Source organism: Micropterus dolomieu, linkage group LG03 (assembly GCF_021292245.1).
Source record: "Micropterus dolomieu isolate WLL.071019.BEF.003 ecotype Adirondacks linkage group LG03, ASM2129224v1, whole genome shotgun sequence".
Classification (NCBI taxonomy): Eukaryota; Metazoa; Chordata; class Actinopteri; order Centrarchiformes; family Centrarchidae; genus Micropterus; species Micropterus dolomieu.
The window spans coordinates 29218077-29239807 of NC_060152.1; the positions used below are offsets into that span (position 1 = coordinate 29218077).

General features: G+C 42.0%; 1 protein-coding gene across 6 annotated transcripts in view; it reads left to right on the plus strand.

The window, feature by feature from the left end:
* oxr1a (oxidation resistance 1a) overlaps positions 1-21731 on the plus strand; it is a 172728-nt gene that overhangs the window by 141756 nt on the left and 9241 nt on the right. For all 6 annotated transcript variants that reach the window (XM_046044263.1, XM_046044262.1, XM_046044267.1 and 3 more), the window contains 5 exons: positions 9061-9213; positions 11151-11335; positions 13523-14184; positions 16720-16879; positions 19182-19347. In XM_046044263.1, coding sequence (XP_045900219.1) covers positions 9061-9213; positions 11151-11335; positions 13523-14184; positions 16720-16879; positions 19182-19347 — 1326 coding nt within the window. The remainder of the gene's footprint in view (positions 1-9060; positions 9214-11150; positions 11336-13522; positions 14185-16719; positions 16880-19181; positions 19348-21731) is intronic.

The following is a 21731-nucleotide window of genomic DNA, read 5'->3' on the forward strand; positions in this document are numbered from 1 at the left end:
TAACTGAGGTAGGAAGTTTTTTTTCATCATCCAGCATTGTTGTTCAGGGTTTTTTTTGGATAGAGCTAAAGGCCAAATAAGGCAGCTATGAAGTGTCTTCATGCTCTCGGTCTGCCTGCTGGCCTGCTGGTATTGGCAGCAAAAAGTAACACATCTTGCAGGCACGGATTGTTGGCTGCGTCTATATGACTGTGTGCGCATGTGCGTGCGTACGTGTGCACGTGCATGCATGGGTAGCTGGCTGACTTTCCGGCTGGCGGTCTTGCTGTCGTTGAATTATTTGGCAGCCTCCTGCTCACTGGCATACTTGCTCTATGGTCATCTGTGTGGGCAGGCCGTCCTCTTTGTCCTATCCAGACCCTCCTCCTGCTCATACTGATACACACACAACACACACACACACACACACACACACACACACAACACACACACACAGACTCTCACCGTAGTGACACAGCTACTACTGTGACCTTCACTATCTCTTCCTCTTTTGGCACCACTTTTGCCTCCCTCCTTCCTTCCTTCCTCTCTTCCACTGAGACATGATCTAAAATTAGTAGTGGAGGAAGTAGAACCAGTTTGGATTACATATATATATATGAGAATCGTGTGGTAAAGTTATAGAAATGATGTCTTTTAAACTGGTCTTATTTTGTAGCATGACAGAATCAGTATATCGGCTCATCGAGGTGTCTGCTTGGCATGGGCTGTAAGGTTGTGTGATATGCATAATAGTACAGACTGCACTTGAGGACTTCTGGCAACTGACATGTGATGAATCCCAACCATTTTGCACTCCCTCTTGCAGAACATGGCCATGCCCACAAGGTGGAGCTGTGGATTGATTAATTATTTTTTTTTGATAGCACCATGTGTCACTGTCAAGGTCAAAGCTGGGTGGCACCTGCAGGCCTCCTCTCTGAAATCTTTATTATTAGGCTCCATATGGACACATGCAACTAATGTACTTAACATTTTAAAAGAGTTCTGCCAAAATTGTTAAAGAAATGACAAATGTATGGGAACATTTCCTTTTTAATTAATATGAAGTACAACAGAATGTGATTTATTGATATATTACCTCTCATATTTACAATATATCCTTCTGTGCTTCACTGCCAGGCTGTGGCCTTGATAGAAGCCATATTTCACAGGAGCCTTGGCCCCTTTCTACATTTTTTCTCTTTTAACTGAGAGAAATATTGGCTGGAAACTAAAAGCATATTGATTTCTGTAGCCCCACCACAGCTGTCATCTAACACTATTACACCCATCTCCTGTCCCCACCATCAGTGTCAGCCTCCCTCACAGCTTCCTGTAGAGTAGATGACTGTGATGCCATGCAACATCCACCCCCGCAAAGCTCCCGTGGCCCTGTCAAGCCCTGCTTTCCCCAGCACCCCTTCTCTCCTTTTCTTACCTCAGCTTTTCTCTTCCTTTACATCCATTTGAGTGCTCTTCCATCCTACCTTCCTCCTCCCTCCCACATCTCCCCTCCCCTCCACCGTGGTTACTCGCACTCTGTACCCAGGACAGCAGCTCTTTCATCTTTGGATTTCAGTGCAGAAGCCAGTCCACTATGCTGCACTGTGCTCTTTCTCTCCCTTTGATGTCACACACACACTGAAAAAATCCTTTTTCCAAGACTCTGGAATCTGGTCACTTCAGGACACTGACAAGTTGTGGCTCACCTCAAATGAGGTCAATTATTTGTCTTCATTGTAGAATTATTTTGTTAGGTTGTGTTAGCTCCTCACCCTCTTTCTTTTCTCTGACTGCTGTTTGTTGCCTTATCTGACCTGCATGTTTTAGCGGTTTAAATGAAAATTCTGTATGAACTTTAGAGTTAATGTGGGGCATAATAAAGAGACGAGTGAGTCCCTCATCCCTCACTGTACCACTCTCCAGCACCAGCTGAGAAAATATTGGATGCCTTGGAGGCCAGTGCAGAACAAATACTGGTCATATATTAGCTGAATGTAGTAGTGCAAAGAAAGCACCCTTTCCGGGAAAGCAATATTCTCTTGAAGTATGTCAGGTGGCTGTGGCAGGATAACGCGGCCTTAACTTCCCTAGCTTAAAACCATATTGATCTGTCAGCTGTATTTATACCACTGTACCAAATAGAGTACAAATGCCTGATTAACACTTCTCTCACCTCTCCCTAAACTCATTGCTCTCTCTTTGACGTTTTGGAAAGATTTCTAACTATAGAAACTCTCTTACAATAATAATCATGATCTAGTCATTGGACGGTATATTAAATCTTTGTCAGCAATCCAGTTAACTGAGAAATAAAGGAGTGGAGAGAGTATAATTTACAGTTTAGTTAGGTCTTCAATAGACATTCAGGGTGACTTACAGTACAAAAAGTGTCACTGTGAAAAAACAATGTGAAAATTACTCAGACATCCGCAGGGAAAATGGACAGATAATTCAGAGTGCAATGAAGACACAATGTGATACAAGAAAAGTGATCTCTTGTTTCTGCAGTCCTGTCAGGTCAGTTAGTGTACATATAATAACTGGAATGAGGAACAAATGCTTCACTTTTTTTTGTGTTCCTGTGTGTTTGGAAATGCAGTGTGCAGGATTTGAACCTGGGTTGTGGTCGTTGTTTAAACCCTGCACTGTGTCAGAAGACGACTAAGGGCCCTATCTTGTACCCTGCGCAGAGCTTTGCCAAGCATGATGCAAGCACCTTTGCTAGTTTCAGACCGACACAGTTGTCATTTTCCCATCCAACATCCACATTGTTTAAATAGCAAATGCACTTGCGCCCAACTGTGTGCTCATAGCCATGCTGGGTCAGGGAGGTGTGTTAAGGTGCACTGTTGACATGTTGCTATTTTGAGACACTGGAAAGCCATTGCGTCATTGATCAACAAAAACCTGGTCTAAAGTCAATATCGCAGTGTTTCACTGTAATTTAAGGATGCATTAGTAATATGCGCCTAGGCTAATATGTACTTACACTATGCTTGTTACACACACAGATATGCACACAGATTTATTTTTAAAGGCTAAAATGTACATCTATATATATTATATTACACATTGTTATGGTTACTCGTTATAATTATCAGATTTACAGAAATGGCTAATTATTTGACCAATCCAGGCCATACACATACAGTAGGTATTTAAACAGACACAAATCCGTCATTATAACAGCAAAGCACCAAGGTACAAGCGCACCTGGCTTTTAAAGGGAATGGGAGATGACACTGATTGGTTTATTGCATGTTACTCCCAAAACACACCCATGATTAATTAAGATTAAGATTAATTTTGAGCTTGTTTACCAAGTTGATCATTTTAGTTTAGCTTCTAAGCATGCTAACATTTCTTAATTACCGCTAAATACATACAGCTGAGGCTGATGCGAATGTCATTTGGTTTGCAGGTATTTTATCATAAACCAATATATTAGACAATCAATCAATATGAGCCAAAGATGACGCTGGATGAAAAGTCAAAGGATCACCAAAGTGATTAGATTTCATCCTGAGGGGGGGCATGTAGATCTATAGCAAATTTCATGACAATCTCCAATAGTTTTCCAGATGTTTCACTTCAAACCACAAATGTTAATCTGCTAGTTCTACACTGACATTTCCATCTCTAGAGCCATGCTGCTATCATGCTTAAAACTTCTAAAAGCAGATAAAACTCATTTCAGAACAATTGTTTAATGAAGTTAAAACTATTGTTGTATAAAAGGTTACAGAGAAACTGAAAAATCCTGGAGTGATATGACCAGGCAAGGTCGACAAACCCCTGCCGACATGCAGTGTATCATTGGTAAATAACAAAGGGTTGTTTTTTAAGGAATCAGACAGCTGGAGGTGTTGGAGAGAGAAAGTAGCACAAGCAGCCAATAGCAGTACGTAGCAGGAAGGATTGAGCAACACAGGTAGTCAGGGAGGAATCACAGGGAAGAGAAAGGAGCTGGCAGCATGATCGGTAAGATGTGATTGGATCAGGTGGTGATTCGCTGGTGTAGCATGACTGTACAGGTTCTGTTTAAGAGATCATCACACCGTCTCCATCAGTTCCCTTATGACCTGGGGGAATTAAAATACAGAGAATGTGAGCCGAGGTCTGTTTTGTGTTCCCATATAGAATTTCACATTGAAAGGTTCAGACAGATTGTCAGCTCTTGACAGCCAATTAAACAGAGCAACTTAATTCCTTTTTATCCGAGCAACTTTGTATTTATTTATTTTTTTGCTTAACATTTGGTGTTATACCAAAAGAAATCATTGCCTGTCAGCTTGTGTTGCCTTATGAGCAACTGCTCTCAGCTGATGGACAGAAAATGTGTTCTTCACAGTCCTCTCTGATGTGGACTGTGTGGGACGTGTGATGGGTGTTGTTTTGTTACCAACCCATTTCTCAGATGTGCCAGACTTAATGAGAGGGAATAGGGAGACAGTGTTTGTTGTGCATTTCTATGAGGGAGGACATGTTTTGATATCTGTAGGTGCTGATTTCAACCCAGGTGTGTGCTGCACACGTGGACAGCATGTGTGTTTCTGGTCCCAGGTGTGTTCTAGTCAGTGTTTAGCTTGAATTTTTGGGTGGAAAAGGCTGCTCCTCTTTCCATATTTAACCTTGGAGCAGGAGGGCCCGCTTGGATGAGTCACTGGGAAGTGACTCGCCGGGACGTAAGTGCATAAGTGCAATGAAGTGCAGTTGTGTAGGTGAGGTGTGTTCAGTTTAAGTGGATGATGAGCTGGTTTAAACAGACAAGTTCCTACATACAGGTCCTCATCATCATCACTGGTACCTCACATCTGAAATTCATCATCTATAGATGCTCTCATAGATCAGGGATCTGCTCTCTTTTTTTGTTTTTGTTTCAACAATGTTCTTGAGCTCCGATCCCTGTCGTCCTTATCTTTATTTTACAATTTTAAGTTCCTTTTCTCCTGTCCTTGTTAAGAGAGGCTTGTTTTGGCTGTAACAGATTGGCTCGGCCCCCTCAGCCTTCCCTGGCTGCCAGTGTCTGGGCTGCCTGTGTCGGTGTGGGTCAGTAGCTACAGGCTGTTTGTCGACTGCACTGGGAGACTGAGAGGGAGAGGTGTGGGGGTGGGTGTCAGGAGGACAGCAGACAGTTGTTACGGGCTCGGGCTTTCTCCTCTAAGCTCTTCACTGCTCTTCACTTCTCCATCAGCTTTTGACTCCCTCCCCGATGATAACTCCCACACACTCCTCTCTGTCCTCCTTTTGCCTTTTGTTCTTTGTCCTCACTCCAATCACTCTCTTTTATTGCCTTTAGCTCTCTTTATCTCCTTGTCTCTTTAATTTCTCCACAGCAGCTTTGTACTGCTTTCCTTTTTTAGTTGCTTCTGCTACAGTTTATTCTCCGTTTTTTCTCCTTTCCCTCATTTCTTCTCATCCAATCTGACTGCTTCAGCAGTCATTCGGTGTCACAGACAGTCCATCTTGCAGAGTGTTGTTCTGTCACCTCCGTCCTGCAAAATGTCTCCCTGTCAGGCAGTTGTCCCTTTTGGACAGTTATTTAGACAGACTTTCGTGTGGCTCAGACCAATGTTGGGCAAGTTAATCAGAAATTGTAATATATTACTAGTTACTTATTACTCCTTAAAAAAGTTATATTATTACTTATTACTGGGTGATAAAAGTAACTAGTTACGTTACTCATTACGTTACTATGTTACTTTCCAGTGTTTCCCACAGAATGACAGTGTGGCGGGGGATATTCTAACTTTGGACAGGTTTGCGCAGGAGAGAGAGAAAGACAGAGTAAGCGAGCGAGGGGAGGTGCTGCGCGAATATATGCTCCTCAATACAGCTCCTCAATCAAATATGATTTTAAATACGCCTAATAAAAAAAATTAGAAAATCAATATGTGGCGGTGCGCGTTGATAATTATCCAAATTATAGGCTAGTTATGGGAGACACTGCTTTCACTACCACCTCCCTTCACCCCTTTTTAACTAATATCATATTCCTAACAGCAGCAAGGAGTATGGTTTTTACAAAGCATATAGCCATAGGCCTAACATTTCTTAACGCCACCGGCTTTTTCCCAACTTTTGAACAGCTGTTTTTCTGCGCAGACTATTTATAAGAACAGTATTCAGTTACAAAACGTTACGTTAACGCCACTCTCTCCCGACGAGTCAAAGCATCAGTGGCAGTTACTGCCGGAGTTTCTTTCTGTAAGTTTCACGTTGCTGTGTTGCTTCAGCAGATGCTTCAATAAATAAATGTACAATTGTTCGCGGTTGAAAGCTTTTTGCTGGTCGCACAGAGTTTACAATAGACGACAGTGTTCTTTGCATCTTAGACTATGACACAAGAATGGCAGTAGCTACTTACAGCTGTGGAAAGAACGCCTCTCTCCCTCGTTCTCACATCTGCCCTTACTTTTTGGCTAACAGCGGACATGAACATAAGCTCCGGTGCCGCACAGTCATTCAAGATGGTGCGTTCAGTAACAAGTAACACAGCGTTACTTGGGTTAGTAACTCTAATAATATTACTGTTTTAGAAAAGTAATTAGTTACACTACTGGTTACTGGGAAGAGTAATATTATTACAGTAACGCGTTGCTGCCCAACAATGGGTTAGACATCATATGGCAACAGGCCACTTACAGATACACCAAACCCACCACACGTCGTGTTTCCTGCCCAGCAGACACACCATCTGTAGCAGATTGCAGAGTTACCATTGTGTAGATTAAGAAGCAGTAACAAATAGCTTCATAGTGTATGTGTCAGCATATAATAGAACTACATAGTTGAGACATAATTTTCATTCCTTCTTGGCGGTGGAGCAGCTGGCAGGTTGTGGACAAACAAGTTAACCGCATCAGTTTACATTGGGCATATATGAGCAGTTTTTGCACACAAGGCCACTCAATGCAAAGGTAGGGCCAGGTGTGGCACAGCTCCCTGAAATCTAATTGGCGACCCCTGGTGCCCCCACCAGAGTCAGAAGGTGATAGGTAGTTGGCTTGTTAGTATCAGGGGTGGATTACTGAACGGATTGCAACAAAGAGGCTCAAAACAACTACAAAGAGACTCAAAACGACCACAAAGAAACGCAAAATTACCACAGAGAGACACAAAGCAACCACAAATTGTCTTCAGTTGAATCTATAGTTATGTCAAATAACACTTGACTAGACACCAAGTCATGCAAAAAGCACAATAATTAAAGCCGTGGTTTCATATGAATGGTGTTCACCTAATTGCCTGTGTGAAGCTCAGGCACACAGGAGGTGCGCTCGTTTGGCTTTCATTGGGTTTCTTTCAGCCTGATTGTCCTGCTGTGCAGAAAATATCTGTTTATACTGTATAAAGATAATACATTTAGACTCTCGCATACGCATTAGTTTGATGAAATGAGACACAAATTAGTTACACCCTGTGTTACCAAGTGAACCAAGCAATGCCTGTTTGACTGATTATTATTTAGTCCGTTTGGTTGAATGCTATTTAGGGATTTAGACATGATTCATTCATATAGATGTTTGTGTGGAAGTGGAACACAGCTTTCACAGTTTTGCCTTTGTCAGTTTCAGATCCATCCCTTAATTTCACTTAACTCCTAAATATAAAATGCACCCTTTTTTGTTTATTGTGAAGAACGGCAAACAAGTCCAGCCTTAAGAACGCACAGCAGTATTTCCAATGTGTCCGAAAGGTCACCTTTGTGGGTGCACAGAAAGAGTTAAAGTCTGCTTTGATCAAGCTGGATCACCAAAGGATTCAGGATGCACTGCTGATTAATGATGCCAAATGGTTGTTCAACCTTCCATTTGCAGCACACTTTGGAGGAGTGTGGGAAAGACTTATCAAGCTAGTGAAAAAGGTACATCACTACTGTGTCTACTGACCATCTGCTGCAGCTAAACGCTAGACCCCTTTTGCCAGCAGGACTCTTTCGCAAAGATGACCTCTACACAAGAAAGAGATGGAGACAAGTGCAATATATTGCAGACCTGTTCTAGAAGAGATGGACTAAAGAATATCTGCAAAAGGGGGTCGATACCAGAAGAAATGTCAACATTAATGACGTAGTAGTAGTAGTGGAGGAAACTGCACCCAGGAGCTCATGGCCTCTTGGCCGTGTGATAAAGACCTTGCCAGGGCCCAAAGGGCTCGTTCGCAGTGTTAAAGTTCAAACCAAAACGAATGTGCTGCAAAGACCCATTGATAAGCTTTGTTTACTCCTCAAGGCCGAAAACTGAGCTTAAAGAAATCTGACACTTGACACCCCTGACAAATGCACACTCATTCACACATTCCCCTTTGCACACAACCCCTTTACAAATCCTGACATACACGGACTCCTGAGCTCTGCACCACGTCTACACTCATTGGACTAATGATTTTCTACCTAATTGAGTATGGACACTTGCAACATGGATTCATGTGGGTAGATTCATGTGGCTCATGGTTATGAGATATGAAAAGTGAAAGTGACACTTGAGTTAGGACATCTAATGTTTGTATTTCACATTTGTATTCTTGCTCCATTTAATGTTTATGTTGTAATTATCTTGCTCTGGCATCACCAATTAGAGGGCCTCCATGTTGACGCCATACTGAGAGTTCTTTAATTTAAATATAAAACTGATCTTTTGAGTTAAACTTTGACACTGTTAGGAGGACATTTTTACATTGCTTATTGACCTTCTCCTCCTTGATTCTGCGTCTCTGGGGCGCTGATAGGTTGCCCTTAAGTAGACAATAGGGAGGGCCTGTGGATGAGTTAGATGGCGGAGAGCCAACAGTTTTCTGACCGCAATGCTTGACATTAGTAATATCAATCATGTGTTGGTCTTTTTATTTAAGTTATTTATTTTTTCGTTGTTGGAAAGTCAACTGGACAATAAATAAATAAATAAATAAATAAGTTCTTCAGTTAAAATGAACAGACTATCTCCGTGCGTGGAAGTGTGTGTGTCGGCGACTCCCCACCTGACACCAGGTGGCTCCTTAGAAAAGTTTGTCAGCTGTGTACATCTGACACTACTAATTACACCATTGTCCACACCCGCACTCATTCAACTCCAGGACTCTGATGGCCCCCCCAGACCAGAAGGTGTTCACCCTCCAGTGTTCTCTGCCCTGCGCCAGTCCAGAGTGGTGTCATCCACCTCCGAGGAGGAAGAGGCCCTCACAGAGAAGTTCCTCAAGATCAACTGCAAGTACATCACTGATGGAAAGGTAAGTAGTAAAGATGCCCTAATTTATGAGTGTGGGAACTTTGTGTGTGACATGAATGTGACAGACAGAAAGCTGCAAACTGCTAGAGTATAAATTGTCAGCCCCAAAAGAATACTACACCTAAATGTGATGGCTGGAAAGAGAGAAAAAGTGGTTGAATTGGTAATCAAACTAAATATATAAACATATAGAAGAGCTGCAGGCACTCAACACACTTCACATTCCAAAAGAATTGGCTGTAAATGTAGAATTATGACAGCTTGACGTCCAGTTGAAATACCAACAACCACTCTGAGCAACGAAATGTGTGACAAAGCGCTGAGCGACGCAAACATGTAAACAGCGCGCAGGGATAAGTTGTGATGGTGTGGCACTGATAATGTCTGTGAATGAGTGTTGCTGTTTTAGTTATCAGCATCAAGAGGTCCAGTTTGTTTCAAAAGAATGTTCCACATCAGCAGCAGCCATCTTGGTCGTGTAACAAAACATCATCGTCATCACAACAAACTGTCCCGTATTCGATAAACGATTGGCACAATTCAGGTCGGCTGGAAATCTGTGTGATTGAGAGGGGGACCAGATACATATGCCAGAGCAAATAAAGCTTGCAGATTTGTCTGGTTCCCAGGTTAGAATTATTACACAAATTACAAGAAAAACGTTGCACTTGAAATTTAAAGTCCACAGTAAAGCTGTTTTCTTTTTTTTGGCTTGTTGTTCAGTGTTGTTCAAACCATCTATGCTATCAAAGGGATAAAGTGAGTCTTTTGAGATTTAGTAATTTTCCCAACAAAGAACAAATCAGCAAAAATATCAAGTGCTCCACTTTAGCGGACCAGAATCCATTTGCTCCACAATGCTGTCTGTGATGACCACTTTCGGGTTTTTTAACTGTGAAACCATTATACTCTTCTGCTGTTTCCGTTGCTCTTTCTGTGCCCGTCTATGATACTCTCAGCAATTTGTGAAATCACTAACTGAAGCAGACATAAACAAGTCTGTTTGAAGTCATTACGACAAAAATGCATGATGCGAAATCTTCCTCCACTGATATAAAAACAACTGCATTTCAGTTTTTTTAATTTAAGAAACCAGGAAGGAGGATAAAGTGAGAGTAAAGTAAATACTGCAGGCAAGTGTGTGGGCAGATGAACAACCCTGTAGACCAGCACATGTAGAGAAGACCTGCTGGCTGTAGTTCAGTTCTGCTGGTTATAGTTAATGTTGTTAAGTATAAACTGAGTTATCTAAATTGGGAAACTAATAAGGTCTTATGGTTAAATGTTGTGTTTAAATCTTCTGGTCATTTCTTTTCTTCTAAAACTGAGATTTGATTCTAAATCTGAGAGTGTTGTTGTTTTGCTCTAAACATAAAATGTGCAGCTTGGTGATGATGATAAAACGGTAACATCAATATTGTCAACAACAACAAAAAAAGCATAAAGGTAAGAAAAAATCCAGTGCACACACTTAAATGTTACTTTTGATACGTTTGACCACTGAACACACACACACTGGTCAGATTGATTGTGTGTGTTGTGGTTTGGTCAGGTTTGATTCAGAGCAGGCAGGATGATAGCCAGGGACATCCTACATTGAAATACTTACAGACTCCACCCAGCCGGTCCATCACTGCCTGCCTGCCTGCGTGTGTGCTCTGAAACACACACACACAGATCCATGGTATTGAGCCGCTGCTGATTCACTCCCAGGTACCAAATGAAGGCACTGGAGTGGTCAGCGCTGGCAGTCGATAACTTCTACTTGATTTAGGACATTTGTGGTTTAAAATGGATTTGGTCTCCAGTTGTTTATGTGGCTTTTGGTTATCTTTTGGTGGTAGATAAACATACTAAGCTGTTCCTTTTTATGTATTAAAAGTTCTGTGGGAACCCTTTGTTCCTCACCCATCCCTCTCTTTTCCAATGGTGATTCAGGGTGCGGTGAGCGGGGTGTTGCTGGTGACACCCAACAACATCATGTTCGACCCTCACCGGATGGACCCCCTGGTTCAGGCCCATGGGTGCGAGGAGTACGGCATCATGTGTCCTCTGGAGGAAGTACAGTCTGCCGCCATCTACAAGGAGATCACTGACCCCAAGATCAGAGAGGCTGTGCCAGAGTAAGGAAAAACATTGACACATACTTAGTTGTAGACTGAATCTCATTAGAGTATGTATGTAAATTACTTACATACACATGTAAATGCTGCAAGAAATGCTAACACTGACCTCTAACTCTGATTTACTCCTCCATACAGTACTTTGCAAACGTTTGAGGCAGGTATCTAAAATATGCTGTAAAAAGATTTGGTGTTACCACGCTTTGCCTTCAAAACGGCATCAATTCTTCTAGGTATACTTGCACAAATTCAAGGATTTTGTAGGCACATCATGTAGGTGACTGCTGAAGGAGTCAGATTAAACAATTAAACAGGTGCTAATAATCACTAATTCAATATGTAGGTTGAAACACCATCATTTACTGAAACAGAAACAGCTGTCTCGGAGGAATAGCCAAACCGAATATTGATTTGATTTAGATTTTTTTTTGTTCACTAACTTTGCATTTGCATTAACTGATACATATAATTTATTACCATGTCTATTATTTTTTACATTTCCATGCCTACTTGGAAACGTCCAGCACATTTTCATTCTTATAGTCATCCTCCACCGTTAAATTCCACCTGTCTTTCTCCCGCTCTCCCCCTCACAGAAATACAGCAACCTCACTGTAATCAATGTCATTCTCTGCTGCACCCATAGGCAGATTGCGTCAGCAGCCAACCGACAGTTGCATTCCATTCCCCCACATACCAAAACTAAAAGGAAACAGCAATTACACCAGGGTTAATGAAGTATGCCTTCGCCCTCCTACGTTCTGATTGCTCAGCTCTTTATGCAGTAGGAACACTTCAGAGGATTCACTTGTGTTTCCTCCCACAGATTTGTCTGAAATTTTTTTTTTTTTTTTTTGGATTGTTTTAGTGCTGTTGAAGACACATTTATGCAAAGACAAATATGTTGTGTCGTATTAGTGATATTTTTTTCCCTGTCTGTTCTGGTGGTAGCAGGGTCTGAGCAGGGCTGTATTTAGCTGGTTGAATGTTGCAATTATTGTGCTGGCTTTCTGCCAGGCCCAGCTGTTTTCTCAGCTGTGGTCCGTTGTCTGTCTCTTCCACCTCCCCACCCCTCTGACCATTCCCCATATCTCTCTGTCTCTGCTGACCCGTCCCCACCCCCCTGCTGACCTCTCTCTATCGCTCTCTCTGTCTGAACACATAGCTGAGCAACATGTGCCTGCAGGATGTGATTCTGTGGAGTGTGCTGGTTATATACCGTAACATGTGTTTGGTCCATTAGCATGCAAACTCATTAGAGGTTTGCAAGAACAACAAATAGTGTGGTTTTTATTTGCTGTATTTGTTGTACATAAAATTAATTGCAGCTGAGGGATATTAACATTTATGCGATGACGGACTAATCATTCTTAAAAGATTGATGGAACAAAAATAGTCTGTCCAAATATGGACAAAGTTGGTGCATCAGTATTGATGCATATGGGGACATACGTTCTGTCCGTGCAGGTGTTATTCGTGCCTGGTCTTGTTCTAAATTTCCACACAGTTGCTGTGCATGCTGTGGTCTGGGTAAAAGGTGTTTACACAGATCTGACTTCATCTAATCAGTTCACTGTGGTTGCTTTCTTTTTGTTACCATTCCTGTCTGTCAGAACTGATTTGCTGAAATTGTTCCCAGTTAACAGGCTGCATATATGACCCAAACCACTAGATATGTTCATATTCCTAAATCAAAACCAGTAAAACCCGATTCTGTTCTAAGGAGATCAGGGCGGCTCAGGGCTTTTTTTTTTACTTGACAACGTCAGTTTTAGGGTACAACCCTTTCCGTTGATATATAAATTAGTTAAGGTGTTAAAGGTGTACTCCGGAGATTTGATGGATAAAAAAAACATTTGTAAAATCAAAGCAGAGATATCCTGACTTTCAGTCCCTAGTTTGGGTCAAGCTCCAAAAACACTGGATCCTGCATTTCTCTAATGCAACGAAGTAGTGTCATGCCCAACAAACACCACAGAAGATATCATACTTTTGTTTTTACAGGCTGAGTAATACTAACCATGACAACTAATCTGATCTCCCTGTGTAAAACCTGTAAAGTGCTTAAAGTCCCTATATGGAATACACAGTCGAATACACACCCACATGCTAAACATGCTACATACTATAGTCTTTTGTTATTGATAGAGTTGTGGGTGTGTTATTGCTTCTCTTCCATATTTCCAGTGATCTGGAGCCTCTTCCAGTTGAGAGACATCCCTCCCAGCAGAAGGACCCAGAGCAGCGCCTGCGGGAGCCAGGAGCCAATGACAGCACGGCCCCACGCAGCGCCGAGGGCTCCATCTCCGAAGACGTCTTTACCGAGCCGGAGCTGTCCCCAATCCGGGAGGAAGAGCAAGCGTCTAATGAGGACCTCCGCCTGGACAAGTCCTCTGGCGCTTCCACAGAGTCTGTGCAAACCGTCACCCAGGTGGGGGCCGCCTGCGCTGACTCCCACACCACAGGCAGTGCCCGCGGCTCAGTCAGCCAACCAGAGGAGCCCAGCGCGGCAAAAGCGGAGGACAATCCACCAGACACTGCCACAGAAAATGATAGCCAGTCCCCCCTGGGATCCAAGCAGCACAGTGTAGAGAAGCCACCAAGCACACCCACCACCACCAGCAGCAGCACTAGCCAGGCCCAGGGTCCAAGCAGAAGCACCTCCCGCCCAGGGTCCCAAAGCTCAGCCACCCCTGGTGCCACAGAAGGCACCTCCGTCTCAGCCAGTCCACAGGGTGATGCCAATGAGGGGACAGACATCTCCAAAACGGACACTATGCAACAAGGCAAGGAGGAAGAGGAAATTGTAGAGCAGACGCAAAACGACGGCACGCAGAACTCTGCAGACGGTAAACACGTTTACTTAGCAACAGTCAGGACTTTTAACTTAAACCTTGTGAAAAACAGGTAGAGGATATTTCAGGTGATGAATGTGGCCTCGTGTTGACTTTTAGCTGCAGCCCGACATCCATATTCTTCTGAAGACTATCAAAGTGAGTTTCTCTCCTCTCTGGCCGCTTCAGAATCACTTCTCTCATGTTTGTTTCTGATAACCTTTCCGTTTCCACTCTGCCTTGGTGCTAGTAATGGGAATATAAAGACGAAGGGAAATGGCTGCCTCTCTGTTGTTTGGCGGCGCTGGCCGGGCTTTATGCTGCTCTTTGATCTCTGGCTCTGGTGGTCTGGGCCACTCCTCTGGGCGATAAGCTAAAGCCTATCAAACACCACAATGCCACAAACACACCAAGTACCCAAAGGGGTAACACAGTGACGGTGAAACCCAACATCAAAACGCCTCCTGAGATACCATTCAGAGAGGTGGTATTTACATTTGACATCCTTCTCTGGTTTTGCTTTTATGTGGCTTGAAATACAAAATTCCAAAAAGGCCTGGAATAAACGTATTTTGTGTTCATTGCCTAGATTAAGATTAAAGGATTGTACAAATGGTTTTAGATGTTTTAACCTGTCTAAGTCCATTTTTTGTCAAGCCAACCATTCGGTCCATCTCACGCCGGACACTGTTATTCATCAAATACTGTATATAACAAAACATCTTCCAGCAACATGTATACCAAAAGAAAAACATAATTCATCTCATTATGTGCATTTTATAGTTTTAAATAACATATGTTTATGTGCAAAATTTCAAATACATTGTACACCATTTAGAACAGGAAGGAAAAGAAATGCTAGAAGCCTCAAGTTTGTACTGATGAAGGGCTTTTTTTGTCATTTCCCAACTCCCCCAAATACATTATTACAACAACATTATTGTCTTGAGTGCTGACTGCTCAACAGAAACCTGTTCCAAGCTAAAGAAAACTATGGCCAAGTTCACATCATCACATCATTGTCATCTAATATAACTTGTAAATGTAGTGCGTTTCAGTAGCATACTTTCAAATAACAGATGTCATGAGTACCCTTGAACACACCAGCAAGTTATTTTAAAACATCTCATTCTTTTAACTGTATTACTGCACAGTAAGAACATACTGTAATGTTATCAAGGTAGCAGAATGTTTGCTGAAATACCTATCTCAAGCAAGATAATGTTCAGTGTACTGAAATAAACCGCAGTGACTGCCTGGAAAGCCAGATGTGCTAGAGAAAATGGCTGACAAATACTATGCAATTAGTAGTTAATAGGCTAAAACATACAAAACCATGGCAGCAGTATCAGTATCTGATAGGCACAGTTTTGGTCTTGTTATCGAACCGTGGCCCCCCAGTCTGTCACACTTACTGACTCACTTGTGTCTATGTAAACCACTCTAGTTGGACACAAGGTTGTAATTCAAAAAAGGTTTCCCTCCCCAAGAATACACAGACCAAAACAGTGGGAGAAAGATTTAACATTTTCTCCCTGGCAATTATTGTCACACAGAGAGCCAGGCTGCAAAAGCAGTTCTAACTCACAGGGATCCCAGCAGGGCTGCCCATTATTCTGCACACATTAGCGCAGCCCACACAAGTAACAGCAGCAACTTCAAAAACAAGCTGCATTAATACAGAATTAATGCATCTTGAAAATTGAATTTGTCCCACTGAGCTGTGTTGTCCAAGCAGATTAATATTATTGTGTCATTATTGCTAGTTACGATGAGCTAAGCTGCCCAACCATGAGCTAACAATATCTGCCAGTGTAATGTCACTGGCACAGTGCTCTCATTCAGCTTCCTGGGGCTGTGACCTTATAATAGGCCATTGATAATGTACCATGGGCAGAAGACTCAGTGTCGCTATCAATTATAGTGTGCTACTCCATTTATTTCTGTCATCTGTTGTGTTTCTGCCACAAAATGACTAATGCCAGCTGAAGTAGCCAGTAAATAGAAGATAGCAAATTGGGTCACATAAATAAAGAAGATCTTAGGAAGAGAGTAAACAGTTAATCAAGTAGATGTGTTTTGTTTTTAGATGACAGAGATTTGATACAGAAAAAGCGCACATTATTGTTAAAGGAACTTACATTGCCATTTTGTGAAACATGTTTGTCGGCTTCCTGCAAGTTAGATGAAAACATTGATAACAAACTCATGTATTTAACCTAAAGATTGGGAAGACGGGGGGGCAGCTAGCCTAGGCTTGTATAAAGCTAACAAAACCAGAGCCAGACTAGCTGTTTCCCTCTGTTTGCAGTATTTATGCTAAGCTACACTAACCAGCTGCTGGCTGTAGCTACTTTTTTAGCATACAGATATGTAGGCCTACACTAAAAATTAAAATATGTACAAAATCAAAGCGAAGCATTAAGGCATATTCCCCAAGATGTCGAACTATTCCTTTAAAATATTTTGCGCTGTTTGTTATAGATATTGGGTTATAACATAACACATTTATATGCTAATGTGTGACCATGTGACCTCTTTCTGGTGCAGGGTCCACAGAGAGGCGGAAGCACCGCTCTCACAAGTTCCTGTGTCTGCGGGTGGGGAAGCCCATGAAGAAGACGTTTGTTTCCAACGCCAGCGCTTCAATGCAGCAGTATGCCCAGCAGGGCAAGAAGCACGAGTACTGGTTTGCCGTGCCACAGGAAAGGTCAGTACCTCTGCAGCACCTCCCACTACGCCTGAGCAGAATGCATTTAAATACAAGCAAAGCATTTTTGTGGTAGCCTAAATAACAGGCTTTAAAATCATTGAACCAGTGCTATACCTGATTACATGGGATAGTATTTAAATTGGAAAAAATACAAAGCAAAGTACATTATTTAAGAGCCTCTGTTAAAGATGGTGGTTAGTCCACAGTGCAGCAGACTTTGTTTTTATGTGGAAAACTGCAGGGATTTCACCTTATGCAATCCTAATATAGTCCTAACGCACAATAGTCAGCTGAGTTACTGAGGCTCTTCACCTCCAGTCCTTTTAATATTTGAAACTAATCAAATATGCATTCTTCGTCAGGTCTGTCTCCCACTGCGGCTTCTGCCAAACAGCAGAATGATTTATTATTAATTCGCTCGGCAGGAAAACCGACGCACGCAGACTTATTCTTGTGCTGGGGCACACGTACGACCCCCACAACAGTAAGGATGTTTGTCCTCGTTTTGTATCTATAGGGAGCATTTCACCCACAGAGATGTCCATGAACTTTTTTTGACCTGCACTGAAATTTGTAATGTTTCATATGAACCGAAAACAGCCTCAGCTTATTTATGTGTCAAGTCAGCAGTAGTCATAATTACATTAGAGCTCTTCACACTGGAAGGAGATGCATTACAAGAACATATGTGCTTCCACACTAGTTAAAGGAAGCTGATCAGTTAGGTGACCAACCTTGAGTTTCACAGCACCGCTCCTGTTTTCAGTACATGTGTCTGCAGTTTTACAGCAGCAACACACATGGTGCTTTCTCAGGCTGCTAATCAAATTTGAATCAGACAAACAGGCGTGTCCTTTTTAGTTAGTCATGGTACCATAAATGCTTGGTTATGCGATGTGTCGAGTGCCTGAGTGCAGTAATGAGACTGAAATCGCCCTCACCTCATTATTCACTGTGAACTTCAGAAGTCTTGCTAGGTAAAGGTTTGTTGTTTTCATCCACAGGTTGCTTAGCTACAGCATTTCCCACCTGGAAAACAAGTTTGCTGTGATGCTTTCCTACTCTTGGGGATGATAGCCCAGGGACATGGCAGATTCAAAGCTGGTATTAAAAGACAGGGCTTGTGCATGTTACTACTCATTATTCTTAACTCGTCTTTCTTGGCATTGCAAGCAGGCTAAGGTGTGTGGGAGTAGTGATCATAAGCTGACAACGTAGCGGCTCATAGCCCTTTTTCTTCAGAAACTGCTAGACAGTGTAGCTTGGCCTAGATGGGAGGCGACCCGCATGATGTGTCTTTAAGTGTCCTGGTAATGGTGTAGGAAGAAATAGAGGCTATTGAATGAGCCATAGACAACAATGACGCTGAATACAGCTCAGCCTACTGAGTCTGCCACAGCCCTTTCATGTCTACTAGCCCACAGCAGTGTGTGACACAAAGTGTATTCTGTATTTGTTTTTTATAGCCGCAACTTCACTGTTTTGGCTCCGTGTCACCACTCTCATCAACCTCGTTTCCAGCTGCAGCTGTTTTCAGCAAGCTGATAATTCTACTGGACACTGCCCGCACAACACCATACAGCAGACAGACAAAGTTAGCAACCTAGCCAGTGAACGTGGTGGGCGATGTAGCGGTTAAGGAGCCAGATATTTACCTCAGGAGTTTGTGGAGACCAAAACGGAATATTGGACTTAGATTCTTTGGGTATCCAGAAACACGACTCCAAATGAGTGCTAATCTGGCTCTCTGTCTGTTTGATGGGCAAATAAGCATCTGTTAGCTAGTGTGATTGTTGTGTTTACAGCTAGTTGCTCTGCTGCCAAGTGGCCAACACAAGCATAAAAAGTACATAGGTTTAACTATGTCTATTATAAGACCATTTGTTCCCAAACTTTAATAAGAAGTTATAGCTTGTGTCACAAAGGCAAAGCAGCTTTAACTTTTAAGCATTATTAGCAGAGTAGAGTCAAGTAAAACATCTTGTTCTGTGTCTGTCTGGAGATGTTGAAAAACCTCCTTAACTGCCATTAGGGCTTTTTGAGAAATATTTAACATTAGCAATATTGAGTTTTATCAGATGAACACTTCACTAATTCATTTCTTGCAGCTGATCATGGACAATTACAGTATATTATATATGATTTTAAATCAATTCAAAGTCACAATTATGGATTTTACCTTGAAGTCTTTGGTACTTGCCTTGACATTTCAGAGGTACTGAATGTCGCATCTTAGATTATGATCTTTTACTAAATCTCTTCAGCCTTTCTCATGTTTTTCCCGTGTTTCTTCCTCCAGGTCAGAGCACCTGTATGTGTTTTTCATGCAGTGGAGCCCGGACATGTACGGTGAGGGGGTCAGGGGGATGGGACAAGAGCCAGGGTTTATGGTTGTCAAGAAGAATGAGGTATCAGAAACAGCTGAGGACGAGCCCATCACTGACCTCAATGTCAAGGAATGGGAGGTAAGGTCTCCACAGCTGAAGCTGTTCCCTCACATTGCTTTAAGTGCACCTGTTGTGTTGTCTCAAGCCCCACAGACATGGATTAAGTATAGTTCCCCGCTATGGCTTAATCCATAACCTGTGAAACCAGAACCTTATGTGGTGTATTGTTAAATTACGTGTTAAATTAAATGTTAAATAATTGTGTTGATTTGGTTTCATTATGCAATGCATAGTGCAAATGTGTTGTGCTGATCTTGGTTTTTAATCCATCAGAATTGTTTAGTTGTCAAGCCTTAGTTTTGTATTCTGCTTCTGTATTTTGCACTTCTGTGTACCGCTGCACATTTCTTGATTTGATGGTAAATGTTTGTGCAAACTTTCTATCACATCTAAGTTATGAAAGTTGTGTGAACACTTGCTTTGCTTGGAAATGCGCTTCTCTGACCTTCCAACCAAAGTGTTTTGCATGTTTGTGTAATTGTTTACTCTTCTCGGTCAGTGTATTGTAGTTTCATCACATGTGTGACTGTCACAGTCAGCATTTGGCAACTTGTGTTGCTGAATGGCAAAAGCCTAACACCATTATGAGTTGCTCAACATATGCAGTGAATGTAAACATTGAGCAGCTAAACTGTTTGTTTGTTTTTTTGGTTATAAAATCCCTCAAGCTAATGTGACACTGATGTGGGTTCAATCAGTCTTCCTTTTTTGTCAAACTAACCTCTTAATGTGTCTTTATTGCAGAATGTGGAATGAGAGTAGGAAGCATAGATGAGGGATATCCATCTAAATTTTCAGCACTGTTAGTGCACACTGCTGCACCAGGTACAGCGTGGATGGGTTTTGGTCAAATGAGATTGTTTACGAGCCTGTGGATAATGAAAATAATGCATTAATCGTATGAAGACATTGATACGGTGGAAGCAGTGGAGCCTGGATTTAATTTTTAATGTAAATGAATGATGTAACAAAGTGGAGTGATTTGTTTTTTTCCTGGCAAACAGAGGCTACATGATCCATTACATTTGAATAAGTAAATAGGAACCTGCTGCTGCTCTTTGACAGAACATGAATTTTAAGTAACACTTTTTTTTGCACGGAGCTTTGAGAAACAAAATAGATATGTTTCACTAACAGAGTAATAGATATATTTATAAAGTTTCGTTCATCAAAGTGGACTTCAAAAGCTAATTAAAGTTTCAAATATATGTATTTAATTTGAATTCGTTTTTTATAACTCTGGGAATATATCTGTCATTGTCTATAGAAATTGTAGCTCATGGGACAGTAGTGTTACTGTGTCTTTAAATCCCGTCCGTAAAGGGAGGGGATAGTCATCTTTTTAACCAATGGGGAGCCGGTTTTACTCCTGTCCCATATTGTTATTGGACTTTAGAGATGTCACACAGCTCGTACGGTGTAGAGACCCCTCTGAAAAAAAATGTTTCTATTTTAGTCAAGCAGGCTACATACAAACTCCGTCTGCTTGTCTCAGGGCTACATGGGCAACTTAAAGGATTTGTAATGTGACAGTCCAGCTTCAACCTCGCCCAGAAAGCAAGACATGTTTTCTAGGAGGGTGAAAGACCAAGGGAAACCGCTGACTCCTAAGTATACCTGTGTATGTTCCTAGTGCACAGTTCATGTTTTTAGTCTCTAGCGGCGTTATATGTTCTTGTATGTTCTCTTGCCTTTGTTGTTAGCAAGCCATGCTAACTCGCTAGCGTGGCTCACTAGCCTGCTAGCCCGGTCCGGTTTAGTTCAGTGACTGGTGTTGAACAAAGTGGCCACTATCTGACCACTATTTGGCAGTCAGGACAGTACTCTCATCCGCTGTCTGTCCCCTTGGCACCATGTAATCGGACGTGTGTGGCTGTGTAAGCTGTCTGAAAGTTTACAGTGCTAACGTTAGGTAATTGTTTAAAGATGCAGCTTCCCATTTCACTCACCACTTTATTTAACCTTAACCTACATTACCATGACAGTTTAACCCGGTATATCGTGTTGAGTTGGTACTCCGTTAATTGAATGTTGATTAGAAAGCTGTGACTGTGTGACACAGTGTTTAATTCACTGCTCACATCCAAATGCTGACCTTTATCAGGACTTCTCTTCAGATGAAAGGCTTTTGATATCCAGTGAGCCTAGCATGCTGCTAGCTTACCCTTTTTAAGGCAACAAATGCAAAAGTGCCTTCAGCTGTAACGTTAGGTGGCGTGAGGCACAGATATATTTTTTATGAGGGCTGTAGTTTACCCTCTGCTACATTATTGAAAGCTGTAAAGAGGCAGCCTGTTACCAAAAAAGTTAGTTACACCAATACTAACAAGGTGAGTGAAAGAGCATCCCAGGTGTGTGTGTGTGTGTGTGTGTGTGTACATAAAAAGAATAAGTTAAAATAT